Source organism: Sarcophilus harrisii, chromosome 2, assembly GCF_902635505.1.
Source record: "Sarcophilus harrisii chromosome 2, mSarHar1.11, whole genome shotgun sequence".
Lineage (NCBI taxonomy): Eukaryota > Metazoa > Chordata > Mammalia > Dasyuromorphia > Dasyuridae > Sarcophilus > Sarcophilus harrisii.
In genome coordinates this window covers 255288607-255306958 of record NC_045427.1, presented here as the reverse complement: position 1 = coordinate 255306958, position 18352 = coordinate 255288607, and the positions used below count along the sequence as shown (strand labels likewise).

The following is an 18352-nucleotide window of genomic DNA, read 5'->3' as shown; positions in this document are numbered from 1 at the left end:
CCCAGAGCTCAGAGCTTTATAAAGTTAAAATCTTTATAAATTTTAAACTTGAACAATAAAAAGAAAAAAAAGGCATTATGTGTGATCTGAAATTACATTTTATTCTACTTAGACTTGTTTTCCAGGTTAAGTCAGTATATTTGGCTATTTTGTCAGTTTCATGGTTCTTTGAAAAGAGGCTCCAGATTGTATTGATTTTGTTGGCAGTTTTCCTTTTTCCATACATATACTACCTTTCTCTAGAATGACATATTTAATTAAGTCCTCCATCCAAGATAATAGCATGAGGGACTTTCCCCTTATCCATAGTTACATTATCCTATTTCAGCCAGTCAAAATAGCTACTATAGTAAGGTGATTTTTTTTTTTTTTAGTTTATTTTGTTTCAATTAGGCATAGTTCCCCAATATTGCAGGAATCTTTTAAAATTATTTAGTTATTTCAGTGATTTTTGTGGCAGTATTATATAATTGGTGGAAAAAGAGTTATAAAAATAACTTTACTGAGGTGAAATCTTGGACATACAAATGGGATGATTTTTTTTTTTTTTTGGAGGGGTTCATTCTTGTGTAGATAGTAGCTTAAACAAGACTAATGCAAAACTACTTGTATCAGTTATTCTGTATTCTTGGAATCTCCAAATGACAACCATTTTCCCTTTCAAAATCATGAGAAACCATAATTATTTCTAACTGCAGTAGTCTTCTACTGGGAGTTCCTCTTATTATTATTATTATTTTTTAATGTGTAACAGAGGAAAAAGCATTCCATAAAAGTATATGGCAGAGAGGTAGAAATTCTGTAATCCTGCATTTTCAGAATTTGACAGTGATAGTTTTGAACTGTCGTTCTTTCCATTTTATGTTGGGGATTTAGCCTTTATTTAAGAATGAACAGAATGGAGTGGAGTTGGGAAAAAGGAAACTTGATAATCAACAGGAACTTATTGGAGGCCTTTTGCTTTCCTCACAAAGCTATGTCTCAAGCCATCTCTTGATGGCTTCTTAACCTGAGAAATAGCCATTCTTTATATAAATAAGATGGTCAATGTATTTCTCTTCTTGTTAGGTGTACAAAATGGTTTTCATTCACTTCTAGGCTATTGTGTTAATATTGAATAAGCAGAGACAGCCAGGCTGGTGGTGAAAGATGGTAAGCAAGCCTGAGGGCTTTTTCTGGTCAATCTTAAACCTCTGATTGCCAGGTTTTCCTAATTTCCCACTTCCAGGGCATCACTAGTGTGACCTTGCCTGCTCAATATGATGTTCTGAGTCTCCAAGATTCTCACATGCATTTGGAAGTGAGCAGCCAGGCAATTGTTTACAGGACGCCAAATGAACTGTGCACTCACAGCAAGTTTGATAAACACACATTTCCTCCTTTTATCAGTGAGATTTCAGAATGTGAAGAATGAGTTTCCAGTTTTACTCATTCCCCTCAACCCTTTTCCTGTTTAAAAACTGAGACATACTAATTGGATGCCGATCTGTCCCTGTTTTTGATTCCTCTTACGGTAGTTGATGGCTTATTCCAATACTTACCTAGGCAAGATTTGGCAAGCCTTCAAAAAGAAACTTTCCATTTATTCAACTCAGAGGAGGTTCATCCCTATGAATGTAAAGTGAACACTAATTAACAGTAATGACTGCTAATCACTTTGCTTTTTATACTCCTTTAGGAGCACTGCTATTATCCAATGTAGTTAAGTAAAATGCTTGTATATGAATCAACAATGCTGCATTTCTTTTAAGAGCTATTGCTCACAATCAAGCTTTGAATAAATTAGTTAACTAAAATTGATTTTAATATGCCATATTCCTATCTGGCATATTTAGTTTAGTTTTTAGTTTAACAAAAAACTAAAGTATTTGCTAAATATCTTGAATATTAAGAATTGTCACCTAGAGTGGATCATTCAACCTAGTGATTTATGGGGAAAACCAAACTGGAACTTCAAACCAGTTTTTTAAAAGTTAAGAAAACTTCCTTTGAGTTTTCAGGGAAAGTGCTTTTAAAGTATTGTGTAGTCCTCAAACTACTCAATTTTGACCTAATTGTAGATTTAAGAATGATTGGTGATAGGCTTGTGTTTCATTTTTCTGACTTTGTGCTTTTTGATTCATTTGTTAGTAGTTGCTAAAATTTTTTATAGTCCATTTATATAAATCCTAGTTTATAGTATTGTGTTCATTAAAAAGGCTTGTTTTTATTTGTAGTATAATAGTCTTTATAAAAGTTTTCCATTTATTTACATGAATTCAACACACTTACAAAATGCATTGCCTCAGGAGAAGACTAAGCAAAACTCATAAATTAATAATTTAAGGAAGCAATACAGAAATAGCATTTGGTTAAGTTAATAAGTTGAAGTCTTAGAGTTAGTGTTCCCTACATTTTCCCATACTTTACTTTTGGCTTTTATTAGCTGAAAATAAGTTGTTAAACTGGTGCTTTTTTAATAAAGTAGAAATCTACATACCATCTGAAGCCCTCCCTCCTCTTCCCCCTTTGTGATTTAAGAGCAGGTTGAGACATTATCGAGGAATGTTTAACACTTTCACAGCTCTGCACTCTCATTTTAGAGAAGGTGCTAAGCTCTTTGGAAGTTTGAGACTGACAAAACATGGAGTATGTAGCTTTTCTAGTGAGCTCGGATTCTTCCTTAGAGATCTTAGTTTTGTGGATGGTACCTACGCTAATAGTGATTTATTTAATTTGTAGTATACTGTTGTAATTTATTTACTGAATTTGTGTGTTCTTTTTAATTTTAACATCTTACCTTCAATTAGATGTATGGTGGACTTTAGAGATATTGCATCAGTGTTTATTAAGGGGTTTCTCAGTCTAGTGCTTAACAAAAGAAAAAGAAAAAATTAGGCCTGTATACCCAATTGCCAAGGTTTAAATAAATGTACTTCCTCTTAATAAACATATACATATATTTCTTTGCACGTTTACATATGTGTATATATATTTATTTTGCTTTAGTTAACGTTAGTGTACAATGCTGAGAATATTGCTTATATTTGTTTAACAAAACATTGGAAAAATTAGTAACACAAATATAAATCTTCCATATTTTCTAGGCTGTAGTTATTAGTTAGGTATTTAAAAATAATTAAAAATCCCATTTTAATACATATTTTCAGAGGGTTCATACTAAATAAAACAGAAAAAGATATACATAAAGTACCATAGCTCTAAATATGCTATATGTAAATTTCCTGTTCTATGCAAAATAGGAAAAAATGCATATAAAGCACTATATGTTTAAAAAGATGTCCAAAAAGTACCATATATATATATATGTTTTTAAGGAACTGTTACATACATAGATTTTTAAAATAGTGATATAATTGTCACATATTAGTGAATTTTGTTCCTTAGTTCTATTGCAAAATATAATGTCTCTGGAAATGTAGAAAAACTTGTTTTTTCTGTTTTGCATTAAGATATTTTCATTTTCTATTTTGCATTAGATATATTCATCATTGTATTTATATAAACCATTTTTTAGCAGCAAGGATTTAATTTTGATCAGTATTTTCTACTGTGTTCTTATTTTCTTAAGAGGGTGATTGATTTGGAGCTGTATTATCCAATGGGAGAAAAAAGCAAAATTGGCCTTTCCAACAAAATGTGCACATAGAATGTAATTTTTGTGTTGATAGAATAATAGAAGAATTGCATAACTGGCTACACTAATTTTCATATTGATTGTGAACAAGATTCTTGTAATAGGTAGCTGTTTATGATGGATAAGGAGTTGCTATGATTAGTTACCTTTTTCATGAGAGCACCACAAAGGGAAAATGCCAAGTATGTACTATGTGCAGTGCTCTTCACAATTTGACAGTGGGTTATGTGAAAGTTTTTGCCCTATTGAAATCCAGTATAGTTTGGAAACACACATTTCAGCATTTTGCCTTAGTATTAAATGCAGGGGTTTATATCTATTTAATTATATTTTTAAAAATCTATTTTAGACAGCTTTTTTTTTAAAAAAAAAAAATTCCCATTGTAATGGTTCAATGCTGATACAACAGTGCCCTCTATAGTCTGTTAGTAAACAGTAGATGAATGTAGATCATTGGAATATTCAGGTAAGAAGCAGGATATTTATTTTTAGTCCCAACAAGAGGCCCCTTTTTCTTAAGGCGACATTCTGGTTTTTTCAGTAGCGGCTTTACTTTAAACAAAGGAAACAAAAGACCATTCTGAGCTGTAGTTTAGAAGTATTGGCTACCTCTTGTCATTACTCAGTGGCAAATCTCAAGTTTATCACGTTCATCAGAGTAATTTGAGAGAGAAGGAATCTTCTGAGCTCTACATTCTCTTCATGAAGTATCTTTTTGAAGTTGAGCTGCAGTATGAGTATTTTTTTTTAAGTTAGCCCCTTTGTACTTGCTACTTTTGCTTAATTAGAGACTGAGTAGGCTGCCTAGAACTTAACTTTTACTTGTTCCTGAATTGGATAACCCAAGCTTTATAACATGACATTATTTAAATTCAAACCAAGGGAGTACACAATAACTAAAGTATTTGTCATTCATTAGCATTGATTTTTCTCTTGATTCAAACTCATTTAAAATTTAGATTTACTTTTTTTGTATACTTATTTGGTTATATATTGTGCTGATAACTTGTTTTTGATGTGAAGCAAAACTGTATGGACAGTTATTAACATAATAGTATGTTAATACTAAGCATCATGCTTGGATGTTATGAATAATGGTTTAAAAAAAAACCTAGCAGTTAACTTTCAAAAGATAGTTTTATTTAAATTAATTCTTATTTGTACAGTATTATAAAAATAATCCCATACAAACCTAAATGGCTTTATCTTATAATTGAAGAATATTAATGTAAGTTAGAACATAGTTAATACAACTCTTTGAATTAAAAATCTTAAATCTCTGTGGCAATTACTTTTAATGATTCAGCCATTCATGATCATCTAAAATACTCATGTAACTGATGATTTTTATTGAATCTGAATATCTATCCCTTGCTAAATTTGGAAGTGTAAAAAGTTAGAAGTTTCAAACAGTGTACCTCTACTCCCCCAAAACAACAACAAAACATTTTTAGTAGTCTATAATTATATCTCTGGTTCATTTGTAGTAAATGATAAGGGGTTTCACAAATACAATATTTGGAAATATTTGAAATAGGATAATGACGGTGATGAAGTTTAGCTTAATGTAGGCCTTTTCTGTCACAAGTGAAAGAACACTTTGGGTAATCTTTCACTCAACCTTTGTGGAACCTCAGTTTACTCAAATGTAAAGCAAGAGTGTTGGATTAGGTGATCTTTAGTGTTAATCCTGTTTTGGATGTGATAGCAGATTTTAGTTATATCAATCCTTTAGTTCTCTCTCTTTTTTTTTTTTTTTTAATTTAATAGCCTTTTATTTACAGGTTATATGTATGGGTAACTTTACAGCATTAACAATTGCCAAACTTCTTGTTCCAGTTTTTCACCTCTTACCCCCCACCCCCTCCCCCAGATGGCAAATCCTTTATTTCTCAATGAAACATAGAATTTGTAATGTTTTATGTTCAAAGACAATTTAATGAGCAGCATATTATTTCATATAGTAAGTAAAACTAGTAATTGTCACTGAATGCACCAGTTAAAACATGTTGCCTTTCCAGGAACTCATCAACTTATTTTCTAAAAGTCAAACAGAAATTGTTCTGGACAGCAGCTACAAATATTAATGGGAAAATAATGAAAAATGTCCAAAGTTGTCTTTAAAATGATTAAAAGCTGTTCTATTCCAGTTTGATGGATTTAACAACAACAACAAAAAATAACATCCCCCCCAAAAAACGGACATTTTAAATGATCTGTTGAAAATAATTAAAGCAATTTTGAATTCCATTTTCTTAACTTTACTGAAAGTATACTTGAATCATGATTGAACAGTAGTAATAACTAATGTTGATCTTTCTACATTGCAAGCTTAGTTTCTTTTGTCAAGTTTTTATTTGTTTTGTATTTTTTTCCTCAGTAATTTTGACTATATAGTCCATAATAGAGACAGCCTTAGTATCATTTTTTTTTCAACCCTTAGTAATGTTAACTTCATCCAGAGAACAAAATGATCTCTAACTGATTGGTATACTTGAATAGAAATTTCAGAAATTTTTTTTTTTAGTGTAGAGAACTGGCATTTTTATCTTTGTTTTCTATTTTTCAAGAAGCAAAAGTTAAAATGAGCAAATTCTTAATAAACTAAGTATAGCAGTTCTTTTTAAAAACAAGCTCAAATTGCAGTAGGAAACACATTTAAAATGAAATTCTGGCCTCTAAGTCAGACAAGATGCTGTCTACCAAAAAAGAATTGAATAAGGTATTTTTTTTTCCATTGCAATGAAAGTACCAAATTAAGAACCCGCTTAATTAAAATAGTGATAAATGTAGATTACATTACTGGAGACAGTGAATTACAGCTGCTCTGTCTAGTGAGAGCCTGCATAATTTACCAAGACTGTACAAAGAAGTGACAGAGCAGCCATTGCACACTGTTACAGGAAATGTCCTGTTTATTCGACATACATTTTTTTTTTAATTAAAATGTCAATGATCGTTTTACAGAGGTTCTGCAAAAAAAAATCCATCTTTAGGATCTTGATGCAGGTGATATTTGAAAGGAGATTATTGCAGTTTTTGAATGAAATAAACTTGATTTTCTCTGAAAAATAACACTGATGTTTTAGATTACTTTAGATATCTTTTACATAACTATTAAGATCTTATGAAGCCCTACTTTTTAAATAACAGTCCATTTTACTTAAGGAAAATGGATAGGAAATCTTTGTGCTTTTCATTTTGGAGCATAAAAGCATAACTCAGATGGAATATAAACAGTTGCTTATAACAAATGTGTAATGTAGACTATATATTATCCTTTGTTTTAACAATCACTGATAATGACCTTTCTTCATGGAAAAATATATGTGAAAAGACCAGAACAATGTGGGACCAGCAGTTGATTATCTGTTGAGACTTTTGAACTACTGTGATTATTACCTATAAGAATGATAAATCATGCAGGACACTTTCCCTTTGAGTTGGAGTCAGGGGCATGTTTCTCAAATTAAACCTAGCTATGAGATGGTTTTACTTACACATGATTTGTCTGTTACTCTGTTTTCCAAGGGAGGTATATCCACAACCTTGTTATAGTGTTCCAGGTGGTATTTCCTAGGAAGTGTCACTGTTATTGTTTATTTTCTGCTTAGGCTTCTTAATGTTTCACATGACAAGAGCTTTGGCATGGATGGTATGACCTGAACAATTATGCTTTTCAAGACTATTACTGCACTTTGGCTGCTCATTAATGTAGCATTTACATTTTAGGTGAAGTGGTTCAACTTTCTCAACCTGGGTAGCCCACTTTAAATAAATGCCCATTAGATGGCCAGCTGACCAAAAACTTCAATTTTTCTACCTTTTTTGAACAAAATTTGTGAATTTTATAAAAGAAAATTTACATAGAAAACCTTGTAAAAAAAGATTTCATATGTGTACATTTACATATATAATCTAATTCTTGTACTTTTAACTTAAATAAAATTATGAATATAAGAATTGCAAGGATAAGAAATCATCATATCTTTGCTAAAAAATCTTTATTACTTATTCTTGTTGCTTATAAGCATTGTAAGTAAAATGAGGTATAAGTGGGAGTTTTAAAGACACACTAATGTTGGCTCTAGATAGTTTTGAAGAGAGGTTTTTATGGTTTTATACTACAGGATATGGAAAAAATATTCAAATTATAATTATTAGCAAAAGTATAGCATAAGAGAGTAGCAAAGCTTTATACTGAATGATTCTTTACATAAAACTAGTGGTATATTTTTAAAAGTCTTTCATTACTTTCTTTCCTCTTGAATATTAATTTTTTTCTTTGTTAAATAAATGAAATCTGTTGGAGTTGTCATAAGATATGGACAGTAGTGTAACATGAATTGCCATAATATGAGCAAGGTTTTGAAGTTAAAAACAAGAAAAAGATTCAAAACTTTCATGTGCCTTAAAAAAAACACCCTTTCTCTCTCTTTGAAATCTGAATAATACCTGCCCCTTCCTACTTCACAGAGACTCTGCGAGTACAATGAACTAAGTTATAAAAGCAATTTAATTTATAGTGAAAAAAATTAGCTAGAAATAAACCCAAGTTATTTGGCATTCATTTTTCTACTTGGTTTGTAGTTTACTTTTTTTTTTTCTGATTACTACTTTATAAACTCTTTGACTAGCCAGTGCAGTTCTTATACAAATGACATATGGTCCTGTATTCCATGAGACAATTTTTTTGTAAACTTTATTGAACTTTAAAATGATGGTTTCAGAGTATAAGTGAAATTTGACATATTTTTACTGCCTCAGGTAGATTTCATCTCTTTCTCTTTGATTTTATTTGCCCATATACTTTTTTTAACATAATTTATACATATTTTGGTTGCATTTAATTTGTACTTTTAATTGATATTTTTATACTAGCGCAATGCCACTATTGATATCAAATTTAATTTGATTTTTTCTCCTTTGCATCTTCCCAGGTCTTTATTTTTCTTTATTTGCAATTTTGACTTGTATCTTGAAAGAATTTGCATTTTGTCTTAATATTACTAAATTTCTTCTTGAGATTTTGAGCTAATCCTCTAATGGGTAAGGGGGAAAAAAGTGAATGTTTTCATTGTTTTAATGTCATTTACTTTTCTAGTAAGGTGTTTCACCAAAATAAAGTATGGTTCATTCAGAAACAAGATTGATGAAGAATTTTAGATCATTTTGTGCTGAGATAAAATTTACCAGTCTAGTAGATTAAAAGCTACCATTTCCATTTTACATAGATAAGATTTTATACCTTAGATATTAAATGTTTCACTCTTGGTTCTTGTTAAGTGTTGACTGAGTACCAGGATAAATCAAATTCTTTCCTTTACATTGAATTCCATGTGTTTTCCCTTTTAAATTTAAATACTCAAGGGCTTCACTTTTAGATATAATTGGATTTTTTGGTTTTGTTGTTGTTTTTGTTTTTGGATTTCATACATATTTATTTATTCTTGAATTTTAAATGACTTGTTTTTAATTTATCTAGATTGTTTCTCATTGAAATGAATAGTCCTAAGAAACTTCTTGCTATTCCAAGTTTCTGTCCATCTCTTTTCAAATTCCTAATCTATTTTAGGTAAAGTCATACTATTAAATTGTGTAAAAAAACCAATTCATTGAAAGATGTTTTTAGACACTCTTAAAATAAATATATCATGTATTCAACTTATTACTAGATTCTTTTTTGGATACTTTTTGAGTTCCTACTATGTGCAAGGCACTGTTGAGCCTTCAATTTTTGTATTCTCTTTTTCTGAGGATTCATGAAAAAAGAAGAGTGTCCTATTTATTACCTTAATTTTTACAGTATGAAAAATCAATCATTCATTCAGTTAGTATTATAAAATTAAATATGAATATGATGTAGAATTGATTATGTAGCACTTGCACATAGGATAATGTTTTAATGAGTTCATATACTAAATATGTGTTGTAGCTTCATTTGTGCTTTCCTTAAATATCATTGAGCTTTGCAATAGAAAAAAAAAGAAAAACGTGAACTTTATTCAATCTTTAAATATCACTATACCATGTTCATTTTCTTGACATTCTAAAGATATTGGGTTAAACTTTTATAAGAGTAGTATTTATAGAGAACTTGGTTTAAAAGTGCTATTATAACTTATATATTTAAGACAACTAGGCATTCAGAGGTATTGTGAGGATCAAATAATATTTGTAAAGCTCTTAGCACAATACCTGGTACATAGTAGGTATTATCTTCCCTTCCTTTCCCAAGATTTCAAAACCAAAATTGTCAAATTATTGAGTTTTTTTAGCCAGGCCTCTTCATGCATTCTGTAGTCCAGTCATTCATACTGTTTTACATACTTTTTTTCTCATAGGACATTCCATCTCTTATCTTGTGCCTTTGCATTTGCTATTTCCTGTGCCTGAAATTACCTGTTTTTTGAACACCCTATTTTCTCCAAAAAATCTGTTCAAATGCCGACTTTTATAAGATTTTTTTTTGATTTATCTAGATGCTCATTTCCTCTCTTCCAAACACTATTCAGTATTTATTTTATATGTGTCCTGTATGTACTTGTATGTATTCATTTGCAGTCTCTCATAAGACTATAAGCTCCTTGAGGGCAGGGACTCTTTTCACTTCTTTTTATCTCTTTGCCTTCTTCATTTCTTTTTTTTCTTCCTAAACTTTGAATTTTAATTCAGAGTATTTCAACTTTTTCCAACTTGAGGTTGCTTTTAAAATTTCAGATACTTAATGACTTCATATCAGCTCAGTAGTAGTTAAAGGTATCCTTATGCCTAGGTTAGGAACTTTTTGCCAGTCTCAATGTTTAGTTTAGTGACTGGCACATAGAAATGACTAATAAATCCTTATAGAATGATTAAATTTTATAGTAAATACTTTGCTCTTGGGATCAGAACAAGAAGGTCGATATAGTTACATCTTAAAGACATATAACCAAAGACCTAGATTCATTTTCAGTATTCGAAATCAGAAATCAAGTTTCATATATCAAGAATAATCATATTGAAGTATAACACTAGTTCAATTTTAGTCATTTATAGAATATCATAGAATTGTAGAACATAGATTTAAAGTTAAAATTATTAAATTATTACTTAATTATATTATTTCAGCCCCTCATCTTACAGTGGATGAGGAAATTGTGCCTCAGACTTGATGAAATTCATAAAAATAGTAATGGGGCCAGAGCTGGGGTTTAAACCCTGGCCTTTTGATTCCAAGACTAGCTGGTACTCATTCAATTGTACCATGTTTTTCAATTATATCCTGTTGCCACCTTCATGACCAGCCACTATTATTTGCTTGCTCTTGGAGAAAATAATCATGGATCATTCCATTCTTATTGTAAATTAACCAGAAAGTACTCCTTGATCTGGTTATCTTTTATTTTTCTGAAGTAAGTTTTTTCATTTCTTTCTTTGTTTTTTTGTTTTTTTTTTTTTTTTTTTTTTGAAGTATATTAGTGAGTATTTACTTCCATGACACATTTTATATGTTTAGCCAATGCTGCCTTGGTGGTCCTTTGTTAGAAGTTTGTAAAATAATAACATCACTACCAAGTTGGCTGGTTTGTACATGTGTGTCTATGGGGTGGCTGCTGCTTCTCCAGGCTCTTAATTACTGCCCTTTGGGGCTAACTTGTTATTCTTTCAGTAAAGTTTTTTCAGCTTTTCACCTGTGAACATTCTCTCTCTCTCTTTTTTTTTACCCTCTTCCTTTCTCACTATCTGCCTCTTTCCTCCCACCCTCAGCCTCTACCCAAACTCCAAAATCTCTAAATATCAAAAGCTATTGTATTATGTTTAAGTCATCAAGATCATAAGCAATATATCTAATCTGACAACTGAAATAAAAGAATGCAGCCCTAGGAATTCTCTTCTTTTTAGTCATGCTATATAAGTTAGATTATTTATGTAATATAGTTCTTTTTTCTTAACTGCATTCATCTACATTTCTCATTTTTGAAACTATGGTCTTCTATAATGTAGTTTTCTCACATGTAAAATGGGGATAATGATAGTACTTACTTTACAGTATCATTGTGCAGATCAGTTGGAACAATATATATACAAAGAAAGAACTTCACAAACATTAAAGTACTATCTAAATGGTAGGTATCATCATGATTTCACCAGTACAAATTACTATGTCCACTTTTATGGTTTTAGGTGAGTAAAAAAATGATCCATCCAGACAATATATTGGTGTCGGCATAACTGAATCTAGAGGAAGAAATTTTGGGTTTGAAAATCAACTATTTCTCAAATTGAATTTAGGCCTGAATACTGATTCTGCCTAAAATTCTCTAAAACTTCCATCCTTAAAACTTAATCCTTTTAGAATGAAATGATTTTGAACAAAGAAATTATGATTTCATGTAACTGTTGCTTCTCATGTTAAGTTCTTCCCTAAAATCCCCTAAATTCAATTTATTAATAAGTGACCAAAGGCTAGTTGTTTTAGTTTGGCTGTACATAGTTGGGAAAAAAAACCCTGTTTTGCTAAAAATAATTTTCATGCCATGTCACTTTGCTATTGATAATGAAGATTTTCTCAGGAAGAGAACAAGTTTACTACAGAGCAGAGTTGTTACTCTCTTTGCTCCTTGGTTAAGTTGCAAGATTATTGACAGTTTAATTGAAATTCATTATTTTTTAAAAATAAGATAAGTCATTCTCTGGGTGTAAAAGAGTTAGTGTTCTTAGCTCAGTAATCACAGATATTTTTAGGGGGAGTGAAAGAGCTCAATGATCACTAGCAGACACAGCTCCTGCCAATCAAGAATTGTAATAGAAACCCACATTAGTAGAATGGTGTTTCAGGAGAGACATCCTAAAGACATCTCCTAGAGGATAGTCCCAAATTTATGGGCTATTAGTCAAGCTTGATCAGCATTCTAAAAACTTGTGACTTGAAGGCTAATAGTTGGAAAACATTAGATTTACATTGAAGAATAATGATCAAATTACTTAATGTGGTTTGTCACTGAAAGGATAAAAGCCACATATTCTCTTGCAGACTCAGGCTAGTAGAGAAAGTAATAAGTTTTTACTCTTGCTAAGGAATAGCATGCTTTCAAAATTAATTTTATCTATTCTGATGTGATATCAAGTTATACAAACTAGCAGTTTGTGTTTTGATCAAATCTTTTAGAATATTGTTAAAGAGCTAAGTGCAAAATTCAAGTTATTTGCAATCCTGCATATTTGTACTTTTAAAGAATATAGATTATACTTCCTTTATTCTTCATACACTGATAAAGCTTATGCTTTTTTTCCTACAATACAGCACTGTTTTCCCCGATGATGTCTCAAAACTGTATAAGCATTATCCTGCTGTTTTATTGTTTTATAATGTAAAAGTAAATGCAAGTATTAAGAAATGTGCAATGCTGTCAGGCTCCTTAAGGATTTAAGAAAATTGCTCTAACTATTGAAAAACTGAAAATAATCTTTCAGGTCACAAAGAGCAATTGCTATACTATTGCCTAGTGTTGAGACTTATTTTTTCTCTCTGACTGATAGTGATTTGTATCAGAACGGAAGAAACTTAAATTTTGTTAGATTTCAACAAAAATGCACTTACCTTAGGAACATCATGTCAAATGCTGTGACTAATAGGAAGAGGATAGATACAAGGTTCATTATTCATTCTATGCAGAATAAAATTGTAGAATGGTAAAAATTTCATGACCCAAGAATTGTGAATCTAGTCTTATTTGCACATGCAGTATATTCAGGTCATGTAAATGTAAAATTATATGCCTTTTATAAAAAACAAAATTACAATACATAATCCCAGAGTCTCTTTAAAAACTTCTGAGGTGGTATTTTGGATTTTTAAAATGTAAAGTGCTAGATCTATTCCTTATGCTTTTAGTCTTTTGTCCTTTCTGTTTTAAAATATTTCCATTTAAATGCAGATTTTGATTTTCCATCTGGGACTAGGTAGAAGCCATTCTATTACACTACTAAAAGAATAATCCACTTTAACACAACATTTCTCCCTAAAGGGATGGTCTTTTCTAGTCATAAGGTATTATTTTTCTCGGAATGATATTAACATTCATGATGTAGTGATTTTATCTTGATTTGAAAGATGTTTTGTTCTGGCAGTAAAAGGGATTAGGAGAATGTCTGTTGTATCCTGTTGCTAAAAAAAAAATAGCCTTACCTTGCTGAAGATTAGATATTAGTAATTTTCAGAGTGTTATTTAGAGGAGAGAAAAGTATGATTTATATTTTTATAATATAAAAAATACTTTATGCCTAGTGAAATGGAAATTGCAGAATACATTAAATTGAATCTCTAAACATTGACTTGTACAAATGTATTTTGCTGAATAGAATAGGTAACATGTTTGAAAATTTCTGAACATGTTAATTTTTTTGGTTATGCTACTAAAAGAAATTCTTCAGACACATCAGAAAACTATTACATGCCAGTAGCTCTTCAGTAGTGTAGATGTGTTGATCTTATGCATTTAAATTTATTAAAACCTTAAGATAAACAGGCTTGAAATTAATTAAATGGAATGTCTCAGGCAGGAGGAGGGATCCTATGAAGGCCTTTTTGCTGTTTGTTGGGTAAAGTCTTTCCATACAGAATGTAGCCATCCAAGGTTCAGAGCGCACTGGGACACTGTGTCAGTCGCCAGCACCATGCCCCTAGGCACTCTGTCATTCAACCAGCAGATTAATTAACCAAGGGCTTCACATTCTTACTACAGAGTCTCATGTTTTCACAGTCAGTCTTTTCTTATGGCAGAAAATACAAGAAGGGGTTTTTAAACGATGGACAATCAAAAAGTTTTTTCTTTAAAAAAAAAGTTGTATAATAAGACAGTATTTTTTTGGAAGTAGTTCCTTACAGATATTTCTTTTTTGCATGATTGAGTAATTCTGATTAAGTGAAAACTTTTTTAATAAAACTGGAACATAACATTACAACTCCCAAAGAGAGGCTTACTTTATTATTAGTGTACATCCTTTAAAATGTCTAATTAATGATTAATTAAGTTACACTGAGTAGTGTATGCTTAATTATGATGCAAAAATGGCAAATTAATTTAGGTAATCCCAAATCATGCCTTATTAGCAGATGTGTATATTTAGCAAGAATTTAGTTTTTATTTTAAAAAGTGAATTTTGTTAACATTTTCAGTGGCTTTTTGACAGAAGCAGTATTTGAATATTATGATTATCCTATCATTCCAAGATATACCACATATCCTATTGAAATTTTTATAAAAGTGATACTTAAAGTTTCAGTAGTTTTCAGCTTAGTCAATATTTTTAATGATTGAAGATTCAAGTTTTCAAACCTGTTACAAGTTATATTAATTTCATTTCCTGTGAGATTATTTAAGTATAGTGACAATTCATAAATACTTATATTTCACACGAATGGATGAAAATTTAGTCATGGTGGGAATTTTTCATTCTTAATTTGGGACTATCATTTGTCTGAGGATGATCACGGGATATGCTGTTCTTAAAATGAAGCACTATGTGAATTTATGTGTGTATATACATACACATATTACTATAAAGTATTTGTATATTAGATTTTTAAAATTAGTAAATTAAGATTTGCCTTCTAAGATTATGCCTATTCTCAGTTCATTTTTTAAACTGTCTTAATTCTAGATTACATTAAACATTATAAATTGTGAATAAAGGAATAATAAATTCATTTCCCAGGGTAAGATGCACTTTGTGGCTTTTATATCTTAAAAACAGGGAAGCAAAAGAAGGCAGTAAGCAGGGGAAAGAAAAATAGGAAGAATGGCCATTGATTTTTAAGTCTTCTTACTAACTTAGAGTCAATTTTCTTTTTTTTTTTTTCAACACTGTCAGTTTTTTGGTGTTCTCCCAGAAAATTTATTTTGTTGTCGTAAATAAAAGAGAAATCATTCTTAAACAGATATTGCTTTTAATTCAATGTATGATTACCCTTTGCCACAGGTATTTTTAGGGGCTTTTATAAAAAATAAAATTCATTAAAAATGCAATTAAAAATCTTTTGTTAATAACTGCTTGAGTGACTGTCTTGTAATTGACTCATTACAATAAAAAAGCAACTGTTTAAAAATCTTGACAATGAGATACAGTACAAAATGAACTCTTTATAATAGTAGGCCTTACGCAATTACAAGAGCATGTAGGTGAAGCATAAAACCATGTAATTCAGGAACTTTAGAACAACTTTCTCGTTTATACAAATACCAGAAACTCAGGTAATGCCATAATATATGCCAGAGAAATGGGCTTCTTCTCTTATTTATGTTTTCAATTGAAGAATAAACTTGGGTAGTATTCTTTCTAAAAGCTTAAGTCAGACATTTCTTTATTTTACTTCTTCAGCTATCATTTCAGTTGACTTAAATTACAAAGTTGTAATCAGGAAATCTTTATTTCTGTTGGGGCTAAACTAACAAAAACAATATTGTTGTACAAACTATCATTATTACCTGCCTGGATTGCTGTTGATAATACAGAAAGAGTGTAAATAGTTCTTTCTCAAGAATCAGATTTTAAATTTGGGCCTGGAGATTTTTGTTAGTAAGCTAATAGTCTATTTAGTTAGTATTTCATTAGAAATACTATCATTATTATTATCGTTGTGATTTTTTCTTTTTGTGGGGTAAGGAGGGGATGGTGGTGGAAGGAAGGGCACTTCTTGTCCTATCATTACAGAATATGTGTTGAGAAAATGGAAAGTGGATTCTTTCCCTTCTTCCTTCCCTCCCTCTCTTCCTTCCTTCTTTTCTTTCTTCTCTTCTTCTTTCCTTCCTTTCTTCTTTGTATAGTGACTAGAAATGTCAGGTTATACTTGAGCATTTCTCTTTAATGAAAATTTTATCTCTTTAGCTTGCTATTGATTTGACAAATCATAGTTCTAACAATTAACTTTGTGATGTCAGTTGGTTTCTTTGAAGACTCAAACTTAATACTGATAGCTGTGAAATACAAGTGGCTATTAAATATTTGGTTAGTAGTGTCAACCTAGAAGACAACATCTCTTATGCTAAGTAGTTGGGAAGTATACTTTAATGACATTTCCAAAATGTTTTTCCTGCTTGACACTAGAAAAATAACAGTAAAAATTTCAAAGGCTGAAGACTTGTTTTTGTTTAGTCTAGAGCAGAAGTATTAATGTTGCTTTTGTGTAAAACTGATCGATTTAGGAGTGATATTTAATTGTGTTGTGTTTTGATTTAAGAAATAATTGGATTATTTTTATCATTGCACTTTTGACTAGTCTTTGTGTGTGATATTTATAGGTGAATTGGTTAAGACCATTTATATTATTAAATATATTTAATTTCTTTGTAAACTATGTAATAGCACTGTATATATATATATATATATATATATATATATATATATATATATTTTTTATTAAAACTTTTTCATTTTTCAAAACATACACATGGACAATTCTTCAACATTAACCCTTGCAAAACCTTGTGTTCAATTTTCCCTCCCCTCCCTTGCACCCTCCCCTAGATGGCATTAGTTAAACATGGTAGAAAACTGTATGTTTCTTTTACAATTTCTTATGATATAAAATAAATTTGATTAATCCTATTATAGTGTAAAAGACAATGCTAATAATTTTTATTTTTGACTTACTTTATTCAAGTTGTTTTTCATTTCCCTCACCATCTATTATGAAGCTTTTTTTATTTTGCCAAAATGAATCAAAAAGCAAGGTTAATTTTGAAAAACTTATATGCTATGCCATTATTTAGAATGTGGTGGAAACCACTGATTGGATATAATTTTTACAGTTACTGTCTTTACCACTTGAAAAAATGAACAAATTTGATAAACCCTTAGCTAATCTGATCAAGTGAAAAGGGAAGAAATTAAATTAACAAAATAAAATTAACAGACTGTCAATTAAAATGACAGCAGAGAAGAATTAAATGATATCACCAGAACTACTAATGGCTAGCAAATCAACTAATGCATGCTATGAAAACTTAGAATTTAAAAGAAAGGGAAGATTACCTATAAAAACATAAAATACCCAAATTAACCGAATATAAAATTGTGAATTTAAACTTAGTTATCTTAGAAAATAAAATTGGGCAAACTATAAATGATTGTCAAAGAAAAAATGACCAGAGATTTACAGGTGATGTCTAGCAGATTTTTAAAGAGCAGTCAATATGTGTGCTGCTCAGATTCTCAAGAACTAGAAAACATTCTACCAAAATTCTTTTATGAGACAAATATAGTCAGGATTATATATATATAATGCATAAATTAAGGAAAGATAAAGCATAGAAGGAAAACAATACGCCAATGTTGTTAATAAATATTGAAGCAAAAAATTAAATAAGTTTATAGCAAAAGTCTATATAAATTTTTTAAAAATCATCATCAAGTTAAGAGTTACTGGGAAAGCTAGGATGGTTCAACAGTAGCAAAAATATAATAAATTTGATTTAAAAATGAAACCATCCCCAAACTACTTTGGGGGAACTATAAGTACCCATAAAGCCTTTTCACAGAATAGTGTTTGTTAATGCTTTTAAACATACACATACAGTCATACACATACAATGTATATTTTTATTTTGTTTTTGCTGAAGCAATTGAACTTAAGTGACTTCCCCAGGGTCACACAGCCAGGGAGTGTTGTGTCTGAAACCAGATTTAAACTCAGGTCTTTGTGACTTCAGAGTTGGTGCTCTATCTAGTACA

General features: G+C 30.3%; 1 protein-coding gene across 4 annotated transcripts in view; it reads left to right on the top strand.

Moving 5' to 3' along the window:
- The window catches only part of DPH6 (diphthamine biosynthesis 6), a 475226-nt gene that overhangs the window by 30182 nt on the left and 426692 nt on the right, over window positions 1–18352 (top strand). The window contains exon 4 of one of the 4 annotated variants that reach the window (XM_031952048.1): window positions 1229–3279. The exons of the other annotated variants lie outside the window; for them this stretch is intronic. Within the exon in view, the coding sequence (XP_031807908.1) occupies window positions 1229–1414 (186 nt within the window). The 3' untranslated portion in view covers window positions 1415–3279. Of the gene's footprint in view, window positions 1–1228; window positions 3280–18352 lie in introns of those variants that run through there. 4 annotated transcript variants of the gene reach the window in all.